Source organism: Symphalangus syndactylus, chromosome 23 (genome assembly GCF_028878055.3).
Source record: "Symphalangus syndactylus isolate Jambi chromosome 23, NHGRI_mSymSyn1-v2.1_pri, whole genome shotgun sequence".
NCBI classification, from domain to species: domain Eukaryota; kingdom Metazoa; phylum Chordata; class Mammalia; order Primates; family Hylobatidae; genus Symphalangus; species Symphalangus syndactylus.
The window spans coordinates 70,092,089-70,116,768 of NC_072445.2; the positions used below are offsets into that span (position 1 = coordinate 70,092,089).

At 43.1% G+C, this 24,680-nt stretch overlaps 2 protein-coding genes across 9 annotated transcripts in view; one reads left to right on the plus strand and one right to left on the minus strand.

Moving 5' to 3' along the window:
- LOC129473671 (uncharacterized) overlaps nt 1-1,508 on the minus strand; it is a 167,196-nt gene extending 165,688 nt beyond the window's left edge. Inside the window, exons 1-2 of the mRNA XM_063632820.1 lie at nt 1,416-1,508; nt 1,177-1,370 (exon numbers count right to left, since the gene is read on the minus strand). Of these exons, the coding sequence (XP_063488890.1) occupies nt 1,177-1,370; nt 1,416-1,508 (287 nt within the window). The remainder of the gene's footprint in view (nt 1-1,176; nt 1,371-1,415) is intronic.
- The window catches only part of EXOC2 (exocyst complex component 2), a 200,575-nt gene continuing 176,526 nt past the window's right edge, over nt 632-24,680 (plus strand). For 6 of the 8 annotated variants that reach the window (XM_063633017.1, XM_055264365.2, XM_055264366.2 and 3 more), the window contains exon 1: nt 755-910. The gene's annotated coding sequence lies outside the window, so the exon portion shown is untranslated. Of the gene's footprint in view, nt 1,724-24,680 lie in introns of all 8 variants that reach the window. The other 2 variants (XM_055264364.2, XM_063633016.1) reach the window with 2 other exon arrangements.

The window sequence follows — 24,680 nt, forward strand, 5'->3', positions numbered from 1 at the left end:
CCAACCGCCAGCATCCCACGACCCCGGGCATCCCCCCGATCCTGCGCATCCCCTGACCTGGTACAGCGCCCTGACCCAGTGCAGCCCTCAAACCCCTGCAGCCCCCTGACCCCATGCATCCTCCTGACCTAGGGCTGCCCCTGACTCAGTGTTGCCCCCTGACCCCAGTGCCTCCTCCTGACCTGATTCACCCCCCCCCAACCTGGTACAGTCCCCTTATTCCAGTGCATCCTTCTGAGCCAGTGCTGCCTCCTAACCTGGTGCATCCTCCTTCCCCAGTGTGGCCCCCTGGGGATGCACACTCCAGTGCATCCTCCTGACCTGATGCTTCCTCTGGTCTCGGTGCAGCCCCCCTGACCTGGTGCAGCCCTCTGATTCCATGCATTCTCTTGACCTTGTGCATCCCCCTGTGCCAGAGCGGTCCTCTGACCCGATGCAGGGCCCATTGTTATGAACTGTGGCCCCACAAACACACTATCATCCCACAGTCTCTCTGCGATGACCCGAGGGCACAAGGATGGATGGTGCACCTGGCCCGCCCCTTGAGCTTGTATCCTTCTTTCCCTCCCTCACCGCTCCCCACTTCCTGCTACCGCAAAGACGCCCAGCAAAAACCTCCTACTCGTGTCCATTCAGTAAGCTGGGTCCCTCGGAACCCAAGGTATTCCAGCGTCCACCGCCCACGGCCCCTGCTGACCTCCCGCACCCCCGCCAGTCTCCTCCCCTCCTCTACCCTCCCATGAAGGCTCCGCCCATCGAGGACTCGGCGCTCGACTGCCAGGCAGATCTACGCGCTCGGCGCTCGCGGCGGGCGGAAGTGAGGCGCCGGCAGCTGGCGGCCGCGGAGTCTTCGGCGAGACCTACCGGGCCCTGTCTGTGCCGGCCGTGAGCTGCGGCAGGACGGCTGGAGGTATGTGTGGGAGGCTGGAGGGCCTGGCCGAAGGCCAGCGGGACAGGGACGTCAGCTGCACGGAGGTGGCCGCCGGCGGCGTCCGTCCAGGCCTCAGCTGTGAAGGGACAGCCGCGCCCACTCGCGCCATCGGTCACCTGCGGGGCCCCGCGACGCCCCGCGGTTCCCAGCCCCACCGCCCCCATCCCCGTCGTCAGCCGCCTGCTGGGCTCCGCGCCCACACCCGCAGCTCCCACCCCCGCAGTTTCCACCCCTGCGGTCCCCACCTGCGCCGGTGCGGGGCGTGGGCTGCAGAGGGCTGACTCCAGGCCCCGCCCGCCGGAGCTGGCCCCCGACTGCGCCGCTTCGCCCTTGCGCAGCTGCCACTCCGTGAGATTTGAGAATTTCTCCGGAAAAGTGAACGCGAGGCAGGTTTTTCCTGTCTGCCTAGGCGTGCATCCCGCTCCGGCCGCCCTGAGCGCTTAAAAGGCACCTGCCACTGTGGTCAGCGTTTGCGTGCACGTACTTGGTCCTGGCGCGGGTATACGCTGCCGTGTGACCCCATTTTACGGAGAGGGGAGCGGCGGCTCAGAATGCTCGAGCAAAGAGCCTGAGCCATCGAGGCCTTGCGCGCCGGCTCCAGATCCGCACACCAGCAGCCTGGAAGCCTGGTGATGCGTAGCTCTGTATCCCAAAATTGTTAAGAAAACACTTTAGTAATTCCGAGAAATAGTCCTTGAAAGAACTCGTCTTTGAATGGAAGTTATTTTTAATCTGCCAAAGGTCAACCTACTAATGTCTGAGAAATTTTAAGTTTGATGCCTTTATGAATCTGTGAGTAAACTTACAAGGAACACTTAAAAAATATTTTTTCTGAGTTAGCCACACTTTAATTAAATCATTTGTTTGCTCTGTGCAATGTTGAAAGGTTAGTTTTGAGCTCATGTGGATCTGTCTTCTAATGCATAATAATGTTTTGTTTATGAATGTTAGTATGTACTCGCCCATGCTTTGTGTAACTGACTCCTTTAAATGACAAATCAACTGAAAGCCAGAATCTTCCCAAAGATGATTTTTTTTCTGCTAAAAGTTGGCGATTCCCAGAGTAGTAATAGAAAGAGGGTGATGTGTGCTTAGTACTTACATGTTCACTTGTTTGCCTAAGTAGAAACTTAATAAATATTAAGCAGAGAAGCAGAGGTCCCCCAGTGTGACTTGGAACAACTCTTGGCAGTTTTAGAAAGTGGATCTTTTTTTCTTGTCAAGTATTTAATTTCCTGTACTGAATGCCATTTTGAACTACAGTTGACCCTTGAACAACACTGCAGTTAGGGATGCCCACGCAGTCAAAACTCGCCATGTAACTTTTGACTTTCCCAGGACTTAACTACTAATAGCCTACTGTTGACCAGAAGCCTTACTGATACATAAACAGTTGACTTACATGTATTTTGTATGTTATACGTATTATATACTGTATTCTTAAAGTAAGCTAGAGAGAGGAAAATGTTAAGAAAATCACAAGGAAGAGAAAATGTATTTACTCTTCTTTAAATGGAAGTGGAGCATCATGAAGGTTATTATCCCCGTAGTCTTCATGAGCAGATTGTGGAGGAGGGATTGTCTCAGGAGTGGCAGAGATGGAAGAGATGGAGGAAGTGAAAGGGAAGTGGGAGATGCAGGCACACTCAGTGCAACTTTTGTTGAAAAAATCCGTGTATAAGTGGACCTGCCTCATTCACACCCATGTTGCTTAAGGGTCAACTGTATTACTTTTCTAAAAGATGGTTATTAACTGGCTAAGTTCTTGGAAGCCCGTTATGTAAGAATCATGTGGAAAATGAAGTTGGTACTGAAAAAATAGTCTTCTAGCAAAGAACTTTGTAGTGTCAAGCAGCAGCAAGATTAGGCCATACAGGAAATGCTAGTTACAGAGGTGCTCTCTCAGTTACTTTTCCACTCATTCTCCAGTTTACCCATCTTAATCTAGCCAGGGTTCCTAGTCCAGCGTCTGCCACATAGTAGGTGCTTAAATGTTTATTGAACGGATGAACTTTAGGTCACTGTTGAGAGGATCTTGAAACTGGGAAATAACGTTCATTGATCACTCTGCTAAGCAGTGTACGTACTAGGATGTTGATTGTACTCAGATCCTGGGGAATATGTTCTTGGACCCTCTGGACTGCCTGCTGAAATCACGTGGTGGTAGTGTTGACCTCTAATCATATGCTTTAGAGTATAGTTTAAAATTATTGATATGAATGCACAAACTTAAAAGTAATTGTAGGGAAATTATGAATCTTTTTTTTTTTTTTTTTTTTTTTTTGAGACAGAGTCTCACTTTGTCGCCCAGGCTGGAGTGCAGTGGTGAGATCTCTGGTCACTGCAAGCTGTGTCTCCCGGGTTCACACCATTCTCCTGCCTCAGCCTCCCGAGTAGCTGGAACTACAGGCACCTGCCACCACGCCCAACTAATTTTTTTGTATTTTTAGTAGAGACAGAGTTTCACTGTGTTAGCCAGGATGGTCGTGATCTCCTGACCTCGTGATCCGCCCGCCTTGGCCTCCCAAAGTGCTGGGATTACAGGCGTGAGCCACTGCGCCCTCCGGGAAATTATGAATCTTAAAGCAGTGGGTGACACACACATTGGCATCCTTCGATCTCAGTTTATTGATTGATTGAAAGGGGGTCTTGCTCTGCCAACCAGGCTAGAGTGCAGTGGCACAATCACAACACACTGCAGCCTTGACTGCCATGGCTCCAGAAATCCTACCTCAGCCTCCCAAGTAGCTGGAACTATAGGTGCATGCCACCGGGTTCGGCTCATTTTGAAAATTATTTGTGGAGGTGAGGTCTTACTGTGTTGCCCAGGCTGGTCTTGAACTCTTGAACTCAAGTGATCCTCTGGCCTCAGCTTCCCAGTGCTGGGATTATAGGTGTGACCTACTGTGCCTGGCAGATCTCAATTTGAAAATCACAGAGTCAAAAGGTATTTTTGGCTTAGGCGTCAAAGCAACTGTACACTGGTCCTTGGTCTAATCTGGTCTGTTTCATAGTACTGGCTGAGTTGCTTAGATGCTTTGGACTGTTTCCTTTTTTGTGTATTCAGAGAATACATGCAGTTAGATTATCTCTGAAATCCTTCCTGCCTTGAAATTTTCCAACTCAGTGAATCCTATAACCACTTAGCACTTGTCTTATAGCACTTCTGTTGTGTTAGGGGCAATATTATTAATGGTGTTTACATACCCCAGTAAAAGACTAAACTCATTCTGGATCGGGATTAGTTTTAATTGTTTTTGTATCTTCCAGTCTTACTGTATGCCTGACACATATATTAAAAATCAAATAATATTAGCCTGGATTCATAAGGGATATTTTTGCCCTCTCAATTAAAGAATAGCTAAGAACTAAACTCTGTAGTATTGAGTGTAAGTCCAGCAGAAGCTCAGAGATGGGAAGGATCCTTTGGGGCTAGAGTAATTGGGAAGCTTTGGTGATAAGAGCTTGATGAAGGAAGGCGTGTGAACACCTGGACTGCATGCCAGGAGCAAAGGCCCACGGGCTGGTAAGCGAGTGCATTTTGGATTATTGGTGGAGTGCCTTGACTGACAGGCAGAAGAGTTTGGAACTGATTTGTTAGACAGTTCTATTTTTTTGTTTTTCCTGGAAAATTATATTAGGCCAGCTCAAAAGCTTCCTGAACATCCTTTACCTTAATTCCCATGGTAGCATTTCAGATTAAAAATACATCATCCAGTTTGCTTTATTTTTGTTTTTGGGTTTATCAATTTTTCTGTGTAATATTTTCCACAGTAAATCTTGGTGCCAATAATGGAAAGAACACTGGACACAGGACTAGGGAAGACTGGATTTCAGTTTATGAGAAGGTGAGCTGCTCAGGGTGGATCCAGAGAGCTTCAAGACTAGTGCCTGGCACATCTTAAGCACTCAGTGACAAGTGCAGCGTTGAAGGCCTTTTTTCCCTTTGCTGCTTGCTAACAGTGACACTTTGCACAAGGCTGCCCCTTTGTTTCCTTTGTAAGCATGGATGAATTTTTAAAGGCCTTTTCTCATTTTAAAGGTTTGTGATTTTGGAGGGCATATGATTTAACTTTCATTGTATTATAATTTTAGCAAAAGACAAAACGAGACAAAAGGCCATGTTTGGCTTTAGATTAATTTTAATGAAAACCCCATGTGAGTGATATGGTGTATGTCTCAGCAGGAATCAGAAGTCATGCCAGATAGCTCAAATGAAGAAAGGTGCAGAGGGGATTAGGGAATATACAAGGAGTGGTGAGGAGCAAAGGCAAGCTAACAGTAACCCGAAGGGACAGAAGGAGAAAGTGGGGCTGTCCAGAGGAGGGTCCAACTATTGCCAGAGAAGTAGTGCTGGGGGCTGGAAGAGTAACACTGAAATGCCTCAGTGTTGGAACTGGTCCACTTCTGAAATCCAAAGTGCAGGCCTCCCACTGTTTGCTTATAGTCTCTCAACTTTCTCAGTCTCACTCACCCCCACTGCACCTGTCAGGAGCTTCTGTGATCTTCAGTCACTGTCACGCTGGTGTGCTCAGTTGTATCGTTGTTCTTCTGTAGCATCTGCTCGGCAGCTTCTCAGCCTTGGGCAGTGTCAACTCTCTACCTCCTGTAATGCTTGACCTGAGTTGCTGGGGCCAGCTGGGGAAAATCACAGTATCCAGATCTGTGCCCCTATAAATCCATGGTCACCAGCTCAGCTGGGCCATCAAGGAATCTTCCAGAATTTTCCTCATCAGTACCCGCTTCTGATCTCTGCAGAATGTACTTTCAGCATTTTCATGCTTTTCAAACCTCTCATCCTTTCACAGCATTTACACACACTCTTAGCAAGTGGTCTTGCCACCTACATCATAAATAAAAGAGATGTAAGTGGAGAATCCCAGGGGCTTCCTGCCCAAAACTGTTCCTCCTCCCCAATCACAGTGGAAGAGGTTGTATTTATGCTAAGACCAATCCCCTACCTGGGCTGTGGATCCCATCTACCCCTACCTTTGTGAGGACTTCTCTCAGGTGTTCATGTCTTACTAAAGGCTTCCTTCTGTTGGCCTTTATACATGCTTAGAGACAGACAACAATAAAGCAAAACAGAAAAAAGTAGAATCCTCCCTTGATTTCACATTGCCCTTTTAAAATTCCTCTCTTTTTCCCTTTCCAGTCACATTTCTTGAAATAGTTGTTTGTAGCCAACTTCTCACCCATCCCAGTGCTGTCTGGTTTCAGCTATGATCACTCTATAGAAGGCCAAAGTCATTCTTGAGTTCCTGGTCACAAAATCGTGTTCCTGTCATTTCCTCAGGGTAGTGCCTGGGACATAGCAAGTGTATAATAAACATTTATTTGACTGAATAAATCCAAGGATGTTTCCTTTTCACAGCCCTAGTTTATCTGTTTTTCTGGGGTATAGGAGTCCAATACTGTCATCTTTTGAGGATCTGGGTGACTAGTCATTGTATCGCAAATCTTCTTGATGGACTAGGTAGAGATAGAAATAAATATTATTTGAGGATAAGTTCAGTGGCTCAATGCCTATAATCCCAGCACTTTTGAGAGGCCGAGGTGGAAGGATAGCTTGAGGCTAGGAGTTTGAGACCAGCCTGGGCAACAGAGTGAGACCCCTTTTCTACAAAAATTACAAAAAAGTTAGCCGAGTGTGGTGGTACAGGTCTGTGGTCCCAATTACTCGGCAGGCTAAAGTGGGAGGATCACTTGAGCCTGGATCACCTGAGGCTGCAGTGAGCCGTGATTGCACCACTGTACTCCAGCAGCCTGGGTGACTGAGTGAGACCCTGTCTCAAAAAAAAAAAAAAAATAGTATTTGATAATGATTTCTTCAGTCTTGTTCAGGTGATCTGTCTTTCTGGGAAAACAAAACCCTGACATGTTTTTTTCTGAAAAACTATACTTCCTAAAATACTAAGAATTACTGTTTTTATCTATCCATATAGATGTAATAGAGTAGTAGGACATTGAGTACTACTGGCAATAGATTTGTAAATAAATAATGCTATGCTCTTGTGTGAAACTCTTTTGTTTTCCTATTAAGTAGTGTATCTTCTTTGAAGTTTTTGTCTTCATTTATTTGTTGGGGGTGGGTGGAGGGGGATGAATTTGCACTGGCCTGGTTCATTTTTGACATGTCATCAATGTCCAGTGGCATCGGTTGGAAGTCCAGTCACCTTTAGACCTGCAGCCTTTCCCTGTGCAACATGGTGACAGTCCTTGTCCTCTAGGAAGAGACGTGGCATGCTAAGGCAGAGGGTTTTATGGTTCCTGGGGAATAAAGGAGACCTCTAAGTAACTCTTCCAATTAAGATAGAATCCAGTGCTTGTTTTATGAGAACAGCTGAGTAATCCAGTATTTATGTAACAGATCTCTTATGTGGGGGCTCTGAGAGCTAAGTTATCAGGTGTTCCCTATATACTTGTCTGGCTTCCAGTATTGCTTCCTAGTCATCTCATGCACATTCTCGTCCCCTTAATCCCTTACCTCCAAACATTGTAGCGGGAGGGAAGGTCTTTATTCCCATGCCCAAAATAAATAAATAAAAATCAAGTGTCATTTATCAGTTATATGGTTTAAGTTATTGGATTATTTTCCCAAAAGAATTAAAATATAAACAAATATGCTTTCATGAAACCACAGATAGTAGTTCATTTATTTTTTGTTTGTAGAGGTAGAGAAGGAAAAGAAGTATAAAAAGAGGTCCAGGAGGCCGGGCGCGGTGGCTCACACCTGTAATCCCAGCACTTTGGGAGGCCAGGGAGGGCGAATCATGAGGTCAGGAGTTTGAGACCATCTTGGCCAACATGATAAAACCCCGTCTCTACTAAAAATACAAAAAAATTAGCTGGGCATGGTGGCACATGCCTGTAATCCCAGCTACTTGGGAGGCTGAGGCAGGAGAATCGCTTGAACCAAGAAGTCGGAGGTTGCAGTGAGCCTCACTGCACTTCAGCCTGGCTACAGAGTAAGACTCCGTCTCAAAAAAAAAAAAAAAAAGAGGTCCAGGAAAGCGGGATACATTACTTCTTACCTGTTCAGTCCTTCCCTTCTGCAAATGGTCCTTCTGAGAGCCAGCGAGTCTTCTGCCCTTATCAGACCCTGACTCTACACAATTTGGACCCCATGAGTTCTTTCAGATCTGTGCATGATTGTATTTTTGTTAACCATGATTTGGGGATGGAGCAGGAGGAGTAAGGGGATTAATTTGGAAAACTGGATTACAGAGTTCATGACCCTGTCTCTGAGACTTGTCCCACTGTGTGCTGTTGTATGGTAGAATTTGTGGCAGTGCTAATGTAACTTGCTCTTGATCTCACTCAGGAAGAGTGGAGTCTGTATTTATAGAGAACTGGGGAAGAAAATCACCATTTTCCCAAACCCTTTTCCCAATATCTCTGGGTGATCCCTTTGGGTCCAGCCCAGCCTAGCCCAGCAGGGACAAGTCTGTCTTAGGGTAGGTTGGGCCTGACTCTAGAAAGATTTGGTGAATTCTTTACTTTGATTATATTTTAGGGTGCCCTGAGAGTCTGGCTGAGTCTAATTTTACTGTTGAAACTCACTAGGCAGCTCTGCAACAGGATTCTTCTGGGGTCCTCTGGACCCAAATGGTTCTGGACAGCTGAGGCTACCGAGATTCTGCCTGATTTGTTCCCTGGTGACGCCAGCGCTGCCAGGTTGAGTCATATGTGGGGAAGGTTGGACGTTTGGGAGGGTTGTGTGTGTGTGTGTGTGTGTTTTCAAATGATTGGGGGGAAAATCACCTTTCTATAGTCTGTTAGGGAAATAGTGTTTTAACATCATGAGGCCTTCCATAGCCTGTTGAGTAGAGGTTATCCTAGTCTTCAGTGAGTCACAGCTTCTGTATTTTTCCGGTTCCTGGCCTTCTCTAGCTGAGAAGAGTATCTGGGAGCATGACAGGGTGAGACCGTGATCACTCATTTTGTTCAATTTCTTGTCTGCTATTGAAATCAGCGAAACTCTTCTTTACTAAATAGTAAAAAGTACTGCTTTTATGATTCTAAAACTACTTTCACTTGTGGTTTCATTTTCTGATTTTTTTCTTTATATTATTACTGCTAATTTTTTCGATGTATTTTTAGTTAGAAGTTCTGTGAAAAATAACAACTAACTCTTTTTTTCTAGTAGTAAATCTTTTGGAAAATTAAAATAGTGCCAGTTTTAATTTGAGAAATTAAATATGGGAAAATTACAGAATTCAAATTTTCTGACTTCTATTGCAGAAAACACTTTAAATCCATCCCTGTGTGCTTCATTAAAGGAAAAGAGGCAGATGGTTTAAAATTAATATAGTACATCTATGAGGAAAATGTATTTACTTAAGTGTACAGTATAAATTGTAAGAAAATGTGGCCTTTTGTCTTGATTTTAGTGAAATGCTTTTGTAATAGTAATTTTCTCTTTTGCCCTGTGATGGATAGGAGGTTAATTGATGTTAAATGGATGCTTTGTTAATCCTTCATCAGCTACTAAATTGGTATGGGGGAGTACAGGTCAAGACTACACAAGGCCATGACCAGCTTGTTTTCTCAGGGAGGTTTATGGATTCCACCCCTCCCCCTTCTCCAAACCACACATCACTCTCTCCAGCTGCACATGGGGAAGACTCGCCTGTCTCCCCTCCCCCTCTTCCTGCGGTCCTGTCTCCCCCTCCCTAACCTCATCCTTCTCCCTCTCTGGGCTGCTGCAGAGTGACAGCTTGTAGATGTTGCGTGCGAGTGAATTCAGCTGGCGCTGTGTGGTCCGAGTGTGTGGTCTCCCGCTCGCTCTGCCGAGAGGCTGCTAACAGGGTGGATGAGAGAGAGAGCAACACTGTTTACTTTAATTTATTTCGGATGCCGGAACTGTGCCCAGAGTTTCTCCTAAGCTGGATTCCATAGCTAGCAGCTTCAATCCCTCGCAGCTGTGGTGCGTTCTGAACTCTGGGCTGCCCTCTCCCAACAGGCACTTTCCATAGCATCTGCCTGCTTAAACCCTCGCGGCTCAGAAATGTTAACGGCACTGCTGAGTGCTATGATTATTTTGCTTTCACTATGTCAAGGATTTATGGCCTTCGAGAAGTTTCTTTTGAGATAGAGCTAGAGAAGGAAAGCAGAATTTGTAAGATCAGTGACAAAGTTGATGTATTTTTGGAAATTGGAAAAGCTATCATACAAAATTTGGGTCAAATTAATCCAACTTTGCTCATGTAAAAGAACCTGGGAGTTAGTGACATCCTGTCATGTTTAACAGTTTTAATGAAATTAACCAATTTAAGCTGACGGTTGGTTTCTTGACCTTTTCTGAAACTCTACACTGATTTTGGCATGCTTGTTTACCATAGCTATTATATTTGTCAGCAGTGATATTGGTTTATTTCATCCTAAAGATTTGACAAGTCGAGACAAATGAAACTTTGTTTTTATGTAATAGTATAAATTTAGGAGAATATCTTTTTATCCAATCCTTTCATTATGAATAGCTTAGTAATATTTTCTTGATTTTGTTCCTCTCTCATTCCTGAACGTTCTTGTTGAGATGGTCAAGTACTTTGTTATTTGAATAAACATATGTAGACTCTTGATATCACTTGGGATTTTGCCTTGTTTAGCTTCTTTATTTTCATGTCTTCCTGGCAGTCTTGCTGGAATGGAGTTGGTGGTGTTGTTTGTCAAGGATTAGACAGTCTAGGCCACTCACATCTTCCCGCAAGGTCGATCTGTTTAGCTTGGAGTTGTTCTGCTGCTTTATTTGTTACTCTTCACCCTGGGTTTCAATACCTGAGCTCTGTTTCCATCACTGTGAGGGTAAAGCTTTCTCCTACCCTCCTGGTACCTTTTCACTCCTGGCTGTGGTGTACCTTAGCCTCAACTGATCTGGAATCAGACTTCAGGAATTTAGTCATGTTGGGTACTTTTAAAAAAATGATATCATCTTGTATTTCTTTTTGTGTTCAGTTTTTTGGGGTTCTGTGTTTATGGTGCTAATGATGTTAAACTAATGCTCAGAGGAATTCTGAAGCACAGTTATTCACAAAGTTGTACAACCATCACCATTATCTAAGTCCAGAACAGTTTCATCACTCCCAGAGAAAACCCTAAATCCATTATCATCCTTTCCCACTTTCTGCATCCGTGGATTTACTTACTCTGAACTTTCATATAAGTGGAATCATATATATGGCCTTTTATGTCAATTATGGCAAAATATATGCATAGTATTATTAGTCATTACTGTATGACTTTTACCTAGGAAGTGAAAATTCTTTGGAGAGAGAGAGAGAGGAAAAAATACTGATAAGTGATGGTTATAGTCAGGTAATCATGTGTGGAAATGAACTTGTATTTTAGAAACTCGGGGCCGGGCGCGGTGGCTCACACCTGTAATCCCAGCACTTTGGGAGGCCGAGGCAGGCGGATGACGAGGTCAGGAGATCTAGACCATCCTGGCTAACTAACATGGAGAAACCCTGTCTCTACTAAAAATACAAAAAAATTAGCCGGGCATGGTAGCAGGCACCTGTAGTCCCAGCTATTCAGGAGGCTGAGGCAGGGAATGGCATGAACCCGGAAGGCGGAGCTTGCAGTGAGCCGAGATCGTGCCACTGCACTCCAGCATGGGCGACAGAGCGAGACTCCATCTCAAAAAAAAAAAAAAAAAAAAAGAAAGAAACTCGGAAACATTTAATAGGAACTGTGCAATGCCCAAGGCTTGTGTTGGGTAGACGTGCCCTGCGTGTGACTGGCTACTGGTCACCAGCACTTTCCTGCATGCAGAACTGTGTGATGCAGGTTCCTGTTCCCAACCTTTCTGGAGTTTCACCGATGCCGGTGCTAATTGGTTGTTTAAAATTTGATGTAGAACTCTGAATGAATAAATCCTGATTGAACAGATTCCCTCCATTTCTACCTTAGCTTTTACTGGGCAGAATCCTCCAGGAGTTAACAGTGAGCAGGAAAAGGCCAGGGTTTTGCTCTCTGGTAGCTAAAGTGGGAATTATCCTCCAGGGCAGTTGATTCTTTTGCAAGGGCAGAGAAGCACAGTATCTGTAGAACCACAGTACCTCGACAGCACTTAAAAATCATATTTCCAAATGCATTTCTGTTGGAAACAAGTTTGTCTGTAAGAAAAAGATTACTACCTTTATTTGGACTTTTCATTAGGACTGAAAAGTTAGAATTGTTTTATATATTCTCAGTATTATCCCATTCTCTTTTATGGCTAGATTTTTTAAATGGAAAAATTAAGCTTAAATGAGTTTTGGCCTAGTTTTTATAGGACTAAAGGATAGTTGAAAAACAAGTTTCTCTGGTAACTTTCATTATAAATATCTTAGTAATATTTTAAAATTTATTAGGGGCAAAATTCATTTTGGTTTAAACCTTTAAAATACTTTTTTGGTGGGGGGGGGAGAAAGGAGACACAGCATTAAAGATCCGCACCTACAAATCGGAATTTCTGGTTTTCATGTAATTCTGTGTGGAAGTAGTAATAGAATATCAAACTTTTCACCTCTTGGACCTTTCAGTTAAAGGTCAGATTTGAACTGGACCTCTTGTCACACAGAGGTGACCCGTGGAAGAGGAGTTGTTCTGCTCAGGTGTTTGGTTAATTTGGATTTATCTGGTTGTTCTCCTTGGCATGAATTGTGTTGAAGATCAGGAGGAGCCATCACGGGTTGATTGTGACCTTTTAGGATGTAATTAGGGCACTCAGGTTTTATAGTGGTTTTGGCAGTTGCTCTTGTGACCAGATTTATTGGTTTAAAAGACAGTGCAGGGCACACAGTACAGAATCAAGGAATGGCATCTGTCCTGTGAAACAAATCTAGCTGACACCCCTCTCAGAAGCTGCATCTTATAGCTTCTTATGGCAGGAATTTCACACAGCCTTTGAGGTCTCTGCCGCTGTTGTTGAGGAGATGAAAGAAGAACCCTTCCAGAGAGCCCATGCGTCCCCAGATCCGGTCAGCCGGGCCACCGTTTCACTGAGTGTCTGGCACTGGACTAGACACTGGGATCCCCAGGTCCGGTCAGCCCGGCCGCCGTTTCACTGAGTGTCTGGCACTGGACTAGACACTAGGATCCCCAGATCCGGTCAGCCTGGCCACCGTTTCACTGAGTGTCTGGCACTGGTGTAGACACTGGGATCCCCAGATCCGGTCAGCCCGGCCGCCGTTTCACTGAGTGTCTGGCACTGGTGTAGACACTGGGATCCCCAGATCCGGTCAGCCCGGCCGCCGTTTCACTGAGTGTCTGGCACTGGACTAGACACTGGGATCCCCAGGTCCGGTCAGCCCGGCCGCCGTTTCACTGAGTGTCTGGCACTGGACTAGACACTGGGATCCCCAGGTCCGGTCAGCCCGGCCGCCGTTTCACTGAGTGTCTGGCACTGGACTAGACACTGGGATCCCCAGGTCCGGTCAGCCCGGCCGCCGTTTCACTGAGTGTCTGGCACTGGACTAGACACTGGGATCCCCAGGTCCGGTCAGCCCGGCCGCCGTTTCACTGAGTGTCTGGCACTGGACTAGACACTGGGATCCCCAGATCCGGTCAGCCCGGCCGCCGTTTCACTGAGTGTCTGGCACTGGACTAGACACTGGGATCCCCAGATCCGGTCAGCCCGGCCGCCGTTTCACTGAGTGTCTGGCACTGGTGTAGACACTGGGATCCCCAGATCCGGTCAGCCCGGCCGCCGTTTCACTGAGTGTCTGGCACTGGACTAGACACTAGGAGTGAAGAAAGAATATGACGACAAGCCCAGGCAAGCCCACTGGAGATTACTGTCGGAGAGCTTGGCACAGTAATTTTTTTTCTTCCCTTTTTCTTTAATGTAAAGGATACTATTATTTGTTATAATCACTTTCTTAAGATAGTTAATTTACTGGAGAAGTGAGCACTACCCCCAGCCCAAAAAAATGCATGTAACTCAGAGCTGCCAAGAGGAAGCCTCATGTGGTCAGCGTTCTTGAGGAGACCCTCTGCTGCCTGGATCTCCAGCCAGCAGCTGCCCTGCAGGGCTCTGGAAGTGGGCTTTTCTGTGTGGTCTAAGGCCTACCTACATTTCTAAAACATGTATGTACGTGCGTATTGCCGCAGGGAAGGCAATATAAAAATACTTAAAAGCACAATTTCCCTGGCCCCTCCACCCTTCTCCAATCTCATTCTCAGGATAATTAACCCCTGGTATGCATCCCTCTAGCCCTTTCTCTGTATTCATATAAGCATACGCCCTTGTTTGTATAAAGGTAGCTTTTGTTCTTCTTTTTTAAATAGAAACATTGATTGGATCCTGATTCTTAACACATCAACTGTAAAATAACTTTTAGACCATGTGGAAAAATTGACCTGGGGCTGGGTGCAATGTCATTTGTAGAGATACAAACTAAATCATTTATGGATGAAACAATACAATGCTTTAAAGAGCTCCCTCAACAAACAGCATAAAAGTATGTTGAGGGGGAGAGTCAGCTAAAACAAGAGACAGAATGTTGAAGCTGGGTGATGGGAACTTGGAGGTTCTTTATGCTAGTCTCTCTTCTTTTATGTATGTTTAAGATTTCCATAATAAATACTAAAAAAAAAAAAAGTCATTTGGAGAATAGCATAGAGCAAGGGCCTGGTTTTGAATCCCACCTCTTTCACTTAATAGCTGTGATTTTTGACAAGCTGTTGAATCTCTGATAATCCTACCCTTGTTAATAAACCATTTGGCATTTTAGAATACTTCCTTCTAGGAACTTTTTCTGTACATCTGTCTGTTCACACCTATCTGGCTATTTATTTATTTGTATGTCTTTCTATTTCACTAGTTTGTTGTGAGTATTCTCTTGGTCTCGCATGTTTTTTAGAATGTTTCACTGGCTGCATAATGTCTCCTTGACTGAACCTTCACATTTTGCTGTATGTTTGGGTGGATGTTTCCATTTTTTCCCTCTCTTGCTGTGATACATTTTTGCAGTTATGGGGATCTTCATGCCTAATAACAATCCCCATGGTTTGAATTATTTTAGTCATTGTTCACTTTTCAAGAATACATTTTGAGTCAAACTGTGGAAGCATATCTAAGGCTTTGACACATGTGGCCGAATTATTTTTCAGAGTGTTGGAACAGTTTGTGCTGCTGCCAGCGATACATGGGAGCTGTGTACAGATTCAGCCGACAACTATGAGCCTTCAAGATTGTCTTAACTATCTTGTGTTGTTAATAGGCCAGCAGTGGAACCTCTGTTTTAGTTGGTGTTTCTCTGAGGTTGGGTTTTGTCCATATGTTTGTTGGTTGGTTGCATCTCCTCTCTTGTGAACTATAAGCTTATACCTTCTCAATTTTTTTTTTTTTTGAAGCTCTTGGTGTTTTCTGGATTGATTTTTGTGAGCTGTTTATATAATAAAGTTATTTGTATTTTGACATTTTGAATATATTTGCAGACTTCCTGTTTGGCTTTTAAATTTGTTGTCTTTTATTTATTAACTTATAGAAAATGTATATTTCTTTATGGCCGAGAACTTAGTGTGTTCACCGTTGTGATTTTTCTGTCAAGTCCAAATGTTGTCCTTCCACCCCAACAGCTGTAATATACACTTACTTTATGTTCTTCTAGTTTTTTTAACATACATATAATTACAATTATATGTATATTTGACTTTTTAAATCACCAGGAATTCTTTATAGATGTTTGAAGTTATGTAAGCAAGAACATTATGCTTTTGGACTGTAACTGAAACATTTCTGGGATTGGAGTTAATATGCTAAAAATTAAGAGGCAAGAAAATAAAGCAGTTGTTTGTTTAGAATAAAATTCAGCTTAATCTTTGGCTGTCCTGACTATGGCCCATCATCAGTGTTTGGAATTTTCCCACCATGTTACGTAGTGCAGTGCTGTGGCTTTAAAGAAGCACTTTCTCCACTTACCCTGGAGCCCTGTGTCCTGGTTCTGGGAGTTAATCACGATTGTGTACTGTTACTATATTGTGTCAGCCCTGTCTGCCTGCTGCTTTCATCTTTCTTAAGTTATGCAACACAAATAGTAGAATGTTTCTCTATTTTCTCTAACTAAAATACTTTCTATCTGAAAACATTGAAGACCATTCTCTTACAAGGTTGCTCACCCAGTCTCTGGCATGGCAGCCAGCTAATGACGCACCTGGCCCACAAATTCACTTACAGTTGGTTTTTGACGCATGAATGGTAGCAATACAAGGTTACTTTTATTTTGGGCTTTAAAGTTTGCAGAGATCTTTGGTACACATGATTCCATTTAATCCTTACAGGATTCCTGTGATGTTATTATTCCTATTTTAGGATGAGAAAACTGATAGAAATTAAAGGGACCTGAATAAATCATATAGTTAGGATTTGAATTTCTGCCTTCTGACTCTTGGTTAAGTGTCTTTTCTCCCTCTCCATAGCTGAACAAGTTGATTTGTCTGGCAAAAGTGTGGTGTTAATGACACCAGTGTTCTTTACCCCGTATTGGTCAATCCACTTTGCACTGATTAAAAACTGTTGGTCATGTCCTTCGTGCCAGTTAGCATCTCTCATTGCATGCTCATGGTCACACTGAAGAACTGGTCAGGGAGGGAGGCACTTTGGGGAAAACAGTTCTTTTGGGGGGCCCTTTTCATGTGTGAATGACAATGTGAAGAGTGTGTGTGTTTGTGTGTGTGTGTGAGACTTTGCTTTAGCAACGAGCTCACCTTTGGCAACAGGGTAGATAACTTCTGTGTCAGTGCTTCTTACGCTGTCCTGGAACTCTTCTAGGCAATGTACGCAAAAGTACGATGGCTCTGAGATGCATGTTGGCAGCCTGGGAGTCATTCTCTGTGCAGTGGTCGGTGGTCATCAGGTTTCTGTCTTACAATGGACAGAACTATTGCAGAGCTTTCAAAGCAGGTATATACCACATTCCCTTTACATGTCTATGGAGTATGAACACCTAAAGAAATTCCTGCTCCCAAACCCCAGTAAGAGAGGCACTTCAGAGGAAATCATGAGGGACCCATGGATAAATGTGGTCTATGAAGAGGAACTGAAACTACATCCAGCCACTCCCTGACTCCAAGGACCCCTGGTACGCTGAGTTAATGCTGTCCTTGGGCTACATGTAAGGGAAATTCTGGACTCATTAATGGCTGCAGGACACCGCAGCTGGAGGGCCACACCATCACTGTGAAGTCCTTTCCTTAGCTGAACCCACCAACTATTGCCGTCCTTCTCCATCCTTCCAGGTAGAGCCTAGGGTCTCTGCCAGCCCAAAGCAGCGAGCCTGCTCTTCCCACATTTTCTTTTTCCTCTAATAGAAAATCAGTGGCTTGAGGAGGATCAAGAGTCAGGTTGAAAGGCCAGCAGAACAGTCAAAGTGCCTGCCAGTCCTCTACCTCGCCTTGAGATGAGACTGGCCCAGCACAGCCTCCAGCATGGCCTTGTGGCCTGCCCCGTCACCCACAGCACCAGCAGCAGTGGTGGAACCCCAGGCAGAATCAACTGTTCCTAGGGTGTGTCCTCCAAAGGAGACTCCCTTCATACTGGACAGCTTTGGTTGGGACCAGCAGAATTTGCCAGAATGTATAACCTCAGCCATTCCCTCTAGCAACATTCAGGGCTGGCAGGGGGCCACAGGAGGTTCCTCATCTTCATCCACAGACACCTCTGTTTCAGGTTGGCTGGAAAGATCTGGCATGTAGCTGGAATGTGGGGAGTTCAAGCTGTGCTCGCTGCATTTCACATGGAGCAGGAAGATCCTGAGCTCCATGGAGTCGAAGGACGTGGTGCAGGAGATCAGCCAGGTGTGGGATGCAGACAGTTGCAGGTGGTAATACTTGTCCTCGAGGAGCAAACATACCAGTTGGAGGTTCATTCATAAGCGTTTATTCAGCACCTTCATGTGCCTAGCACCAAGTAGGTGATAAAGAAATACAGTCAGCTCTCCATATCCATGGGTTCTGCATGGACAGATTCAACCAATCACAGATGGAAAATATTCAGAAAAAAAAAATGCAGCAATAAAAAATAACAAAAACAGTACAGTTTGATAACTTACATTGTATTATATATTATAAGTAATCTAGAGATGATTAGTAATCTAGAGTATGCCAGTGGATGTGTGTAGGTTATATGCAAATACTATGCAATTTTATGTAGGGAACCTGAGCATCCCCAGATTTTGGTATCCACAGAATGTCCTAGGACCAATTACTCATAGATCCCAAGAGACCACTGTATCTCTACTTTTACTGGTTGAATGGTAGAGATAAGTATAGAGGGGGTACGATTAATCCAGCCTGGGGCTGAGGGAGGTTAGGTTGGTGGGAAGTGAGGGGAGGGAAGGTGTAATTTCCCACAGAAAGTGATGACTGAATGGGTGAATGGTGGACGTTAGTTGGCTAAGAAGCAGGTGGGATGGGTGTTGAGAGACCTGACGCTGAGTATGACAGTAGAACACAGATTTCAGCAGTGAGCACAGGGCTGTGCAGGCAATGAGAACAGCACTTCTTTCACCTGGAAAGATAGGGCAGAGGAATTAAGTTCTGGAATGCTGGAGGCTACAGAGGGAGAAATCATGCGTCCCCAGAAGTGAGTGTGGGAGACAATGAGGGGACTGTAGGAGAGACATGATGGAGGCACAGCATGGCTGAGTATCTTTCTGGGAATGACTTAAAGCATTAATGCCTGAAAATTTTCCAAAATTAATAATAGACAACTATCCATAGATCCTGGGAGCTCAGAGGACATGGAGCAAGACAAATACCAAAAAATCTACACTCAAACATATCCTATTCCAATTGCAGAAAATCAAAAACCAATAGAAACTCTTGAAAGAAGCACCTTACTATAGGGGAGGACAGATCAGAGTTATATGAGATGACTCTTAAGAAACCATGCAAGGAAGAATAGAGTGGAGTGAAATGAAGTGCTGAAAGAAAAAAACCCAGTGTATTAGGGCTTTCCAGAGAAACAGAATCAACAGGATGTGGATGGATGGACGGATGGATGGATGGACGGACGGATGGATGGATGGATGGATGGATGGATGGATGGATGGATGGATAGATGGATGGATGGATGGATGGATGGATAGATGGATGGATGGATGGATGGATGGATGGATAGATGGATGGATGGATGGATGGATGGATAGATGGATGGATGGATGGATGGATAGATGGATGGATGGATGGATGGATGGATGGATGGATGGATGGATGGATGGATGGGAGGGGATTTATTAGGGGAACTGGCTTACATGACCGTGGAGGCTGAGAAGTCCCATGACAGGCCACAGAATCAGAGAAGCCAGTAGCATGGCTCAGTCTAAGTCTGAAGGCCTCAGAACCAGGGAAGCCCCTAGTGTATCTCTCAGTCTGAGGCCAAAGGCCTCAGAACCTGGGAGGTGGGCGTCACTGGTATAAGCCTGGGAATCCAAAGCTCAGAAGACCATGGCATTCTGGTGATTCAAGAGCAGGAAGGGATGGGTGTCCCAGTTCCAAAAAAGAGAGAATTTGCCTTTTCTCTGCCTTTGTCTTTAAGACCCTCAGCCGGCTTTGTGGTGCCTGCTCACAACGGGTGACAACAGAGCTTTCTCACTCGGTCCACTGATTCAAATGCCAGTTACTTCCCCAAACACCCTCACAGACACACCCAGAAATAATGCTTTACCAGCTCAGCTGTCTGGCTATCTCTTCTTCCAGTCATCACACTTACACTGTCAAATTCTGTATACAAATGAAATTATCCTTCAGAAGCGAATGAGAAATACTTTCTCAGATAAACAAAAGTTGAGGAAATTTGTTACCAGTAAACCTTCCTTGTAAGAAACACTGAAAGATATTCATCAAAAAACAACAAAATGATAATGATGTAGATTAGAAACTCAGATCTACATGAAGAAAGGAGGAGCATCATAGATGAATGAAGGTAAAATACAGTTCTTAGTTTTTCTTATTAATTGATCTGACAGACAACAGTTTGTTCTGAAGAATAACAGCAACAAAACTTATGGTGATTATAGCTTATAGATAATTAAAATGAATGACACCCGTGTTGTAAAGGATGAGAAGAAGAAAGTGGGAATACTTTATTATAAGGTACTTCCACTATCCATGATTGGGAAAGTGTTATTTGAGAGTGAAGTTGGTTTAGTTGTAAATGCGTATTGCAAACTCTAAGATAGCCACTGAAAAAAAGTTTTTTTAAAAAAAAAAATTGCTATGCTAAGAGAAGAGGTAAAAATGGGACTTTTAAGGCAATGAAAGTATTCAGTATGATACTGTAATGTTGGATACATGTCATGATAAGTTATACATTTGTCAAAACTCATAGAATGTACAACACAAAGAGCCCCAATGTAAACTATGGAACTTAGTTAATAGTGTATCAGTATTGGCTCCTCAGTTGTAACGGCTGTGCCACACTAATGCAAGATGTTAATAACAGAGGAAACAGGAGGGAGTGGTAGCGAAGGGGTATATGGAAACTCTAATTTTGATTTAATATTTCTGTAAACTTAATAAAACTGCTCAGAAAAAAAAGTTGTAAAGTGCCAAAACAAAACAGCAAAGCACCAAATTTCCCAATTCTAAATAATAATATTAATTTAATAGACCTAAATTTTCTGGAAGGGATGCTGAACAGTTTTTGAAATTCCTGTTGTAAACATAAGTAACATTTGAATCATTTGCTCAATTCTGCATCAGTATGACTGCCATGGTGAAGATGCCTTTACATATTTTCCAATGGTTTTGACTTTTCCTCCTAGTTTCTGTTACATTCCAGTCAATATGAGGAAAATGCCAATGCTGGAAACAGGAGAAGTGTCTTCTACATCTGAAAATTAAGGAGTTACAGCTGAAAATGTTTCATGTGAGAATGGAGAAAGGATGCTGACTTGCCATCACCTAATGGATTGGCACACTCTTTTTGTGAAGGGCAGTGTAGTATTTTTTGGCCATGAGGTCTCAGTTGCTATTACTCAGCTCTGCTCTTTTAGTGAGAAAGCAGCCTTAGATGACATGGAATCAAATGAATGTGGCTGTGTTCTGATAAAACTTTATTCAAAGAATAGGTAGCAGACCAGATTTCTCTTGATGGCTATAATTTCTTGACTCTTATTTTTATTTTTATTTTCTGTAAGTTATTGGGGTACAGGTGGTATTTGGTTACATGAGTAAGTTCTTAGTGGTGATTTGTGAGATTTTGGTGCATCCATCACCCAAGCAGTGTACACTGCACCATATCCTGTAGTCCTTTATCCCTCACCCCCCTCCCTCTCTTCCCCCCAAGTACCCAAAGTCCACTGTATCATTCTCATGCCTTTGCGTCCTCACAGCTTAGATCCCACATATCAGTGAGAACATACGATGTTTGGTTTTCCATTCCTGATTTACTTCTCTTAGAATAATGGTCTCCAATCTCATCCACGTCACTGCAAATGCTGTTAATTCATTCTTTTTATGGCTGCATAGTATTCCATTTTATGTATATACCACAGTTTCTTTATCAACTCATCAATTGATGGGCATTTGGGTTTTCCACGATTTTGCAGTTGTGAATTGTGCTGCTATAAATGTGTGTGCAAGAATCTTTTTTGAATATTGGGTTATTTTCCCCTGGGTAGTTACCCGGTAGTGGGATTGCTCCATCAAATGGTAGTTCTACTTTTAGCCCTTTAAGGAATCTCCACACGGTTTTCCATGGCAGCTGTACTAGTTTGCATTCCTACCAGCAATGTAGTAGAAGTGTTCCCTGTTCACCGCATCCACGCCAACATGTACTGTTTTTTGATTTTTCGATTATGGCCATTCTTGAAGGAGTAAGATGGTATCGCATTGTGGTTTTGATTTCCATTTCCCTGATCATTAGTGATGTTGAGCATTTTTTTCATATGTTTGTTGGCCATTTGTGTATCTTCCTTTGTGACTTGTCTGTTCATGTCCTTAGCCCATTTTTTGATGTGATTGTTTGTTTTTTTTCTTACTGATTTGTTTGAGTTCATTGTAGATTCTGGATATTAGTCCTTTGTCAGATGTATAGATTGTGAAGATTTTCTCCCACTCTGTGGGTTGTCTCTTGACTCTGCTGTTTCTTTTGCCGTGCAAAAGCTCTTTAGTTTAATTAGGTCCCAGCTATTTATCTTTGTTTTTACTGTCTTTGCTTTTGGGTTCTTGGTCATGAAATCCTTGCCTAAGCCAATGTCTAGAAGGGGTTTTCCAACATTATCTTCTAGAATTTTTATAGTTTCAGGTCTTAGGTTTAAGTCCTTAATCCACCTTGGGTTGATTTTTGTATAAGGTGAGAGATGAGGATCCAGTTTCATTCTCCTACATGTGGCTAGCCAATTATCCTAGCACCATTTGTTGAAATGGGTGTCCTTTCCCCACTTTATGTTTTTGTTTGCTTTGTCGAGGATCAGTTGGCTGTAAGTATTTAGCTTTATTTCTGGGTTCTCTATTCTGTTCCACTGGTCTGTGTGTCTGTTTTTATACCAGTACCACACTGTTTTGGAGACTATGGCCTTCTAGTATAGTTTGAAATCAGGTAGTGTGATGCCTCCAGATTTGTTGTTTTTGCTTAGTCTTGCTTTGGCTAGGCAGGCTCTTTTTTGGTTCCATATGAATTTTAGAATTGCTTTTTCTAATTCTGTGTAGAATCATGGTGGTAGGATTGCATGGAATTTGTAGATTGCTCTTGACAGTGTGGTCATTTTCACAATATTGATTCTACTCATTCATGAGCATGGGATGTGTTTTCATTTTTTCGTGTCATCTGCAATTTCTTTCAGCAGGGTTTTGTAGTTGTCTCTGTAGAGATCTTCTGAAAGACCTAACTTTTTGGTTAGGTATATTCCTAAGTTATTTTATTTTATTTTATTTTATTTTATTTTATTTTATTTTATTTTATTTTTGCAGCTATTGTAAAAGGGGTTGAATTCTTGATTTGATTCTCCACTTGGTCGCTGTTGGTGTATAGAAGAGCTACTGATTTGTGTACATTAATCTTGTATCCAGAAACTTTGCTGAATTCTTTTATCAGTTCTAGGAGCTTTCTGGTGGAGTCCTTAGAGTTTTCAAGGTAAACGATAATATCTTCTGCAAACAGTGACAGATTGACTTCCTCTTTACAGATTTGGATGCCTTTATTTCTCTCTCTTGTCTGATTGCTCTGGCTAGGACTTGCAGTACTATGTTGAAGAGGAGTGGTAAGAGTGGGCATCCTTGTATTGTTCCCATTCTCAGAGGGAATGCTTTCAACTTTTCCCCATTCAGTATTATGTTGGCTGTGGGTTTGTCATACATGGCTTTTATTACATTAAGGTATGTCCCTTGTATGCCAATTTTGCTGAGAGTTTTAATTATAAAGAGATGTTGGATTTTGTCGAATGCTTTTTCTGTGTCTATTGAGATGGTCATGTAATTTTTGTTTTTAATTCTGTTTATGTGGTGTATCATATTTATTGACTTGTGTATGTTAAACTACCCCTGCATCCCTGGTATGAAACTCCCTTGGTCATGGTGGATTATCTTTTTGATATGTCGCTGGATTCAGTTAGCTAGTATTTTGTTAAGGATTTTAGCATCTATGTTCATCAAGGATATCGGTCTGTAGTTTTCTTTTTTGGTTATGTCCTTTCCTGGTTTTGATATTAGGGTGATGCTGTTTTCATAGAATGAATTAGGGAGGGTTCCTTCTCTCCTTATCTTGTGGAATAGTGTCAAACGGATTGGTACCAATTCTTTGAGTGTTTGGTAGAATTCTGCTTCGAATCCCTTTGGTCCTGGACTTACCTTTGGTGGTAATTTCTTAATTACCATTTCAATGTCGCTGCTTGTTATTGGTCTGTTCAGGGTGTCTATTTCTTCCTGATTTAAGCTAGGAGGGTTGTATTTATCCAGGAATGTATCCATCTCTTCTAGGTTTCTAGTTTATGTGTGTAAAGGTGTTCATAGTAGCCTTGGGGGATCTTTTGTATTTCAGTGGTGTCAGTTGTGATATCTCCTGTTGCGTTTCTTAGTGAGATCATTTGGATTTTCTCTCTTCTTTTGTTGGTTAATCTTGCTCATGGTCTGTCAATTTTATTTATCTTTTTCAAAGAACCAGCTTTTGTTTTTTTTGAGACAAAGTCTTGCTCTGTCACCCAGGCTGGGGTGCAGTGGTGTGATCTCGGCTCACTCAACCTGCACCTCCCGGGTTCAAGCAGTTCTCCTGTCTCAGCCTCCTAGAACCAGCTTTTTGTTTCATTTATCTTTTGTATTTTGTTGGTGTTTTTTCAATTTCATGTAATTCTGCTCTGATCATGGTTATTTCCTTTCTTCCGCTGGGTTTGGGTTTGGTTTGTTCTTGTTTCTCTAGTTCCTTGAGGTGTGACCTTAGAGCATCTGTTCGTTATCTTTCAGACTTTTTGATACAGGTACTTGGGGCTATGAACGTTCCTCATGGCACCACCGTAGCTGTATCCCAGAGGTTTTGATAGGTTGTGTTATTATTGTCATTGAGTTCGAAGAATTTTTTAATTCCCATCTTGATTTTGTTTTTGACCCAATGCTCATTCAGGAGCAGGTTATTTAATTTCCATGTATTTGTATGGTTTTGAAGGTTCTGTTTGGAGTTGATTTCCAGTTTTATTTTACTGTGGTCTGAGAGAGTGCTTGATATAATTTCAATTTTCTTAAATTTATTGAGGCTCATTTAATGGGCTATCATATAGTCTATCTTGGAGAAAGTTCCATGCACTGTTGAATACAATACATATTCTGC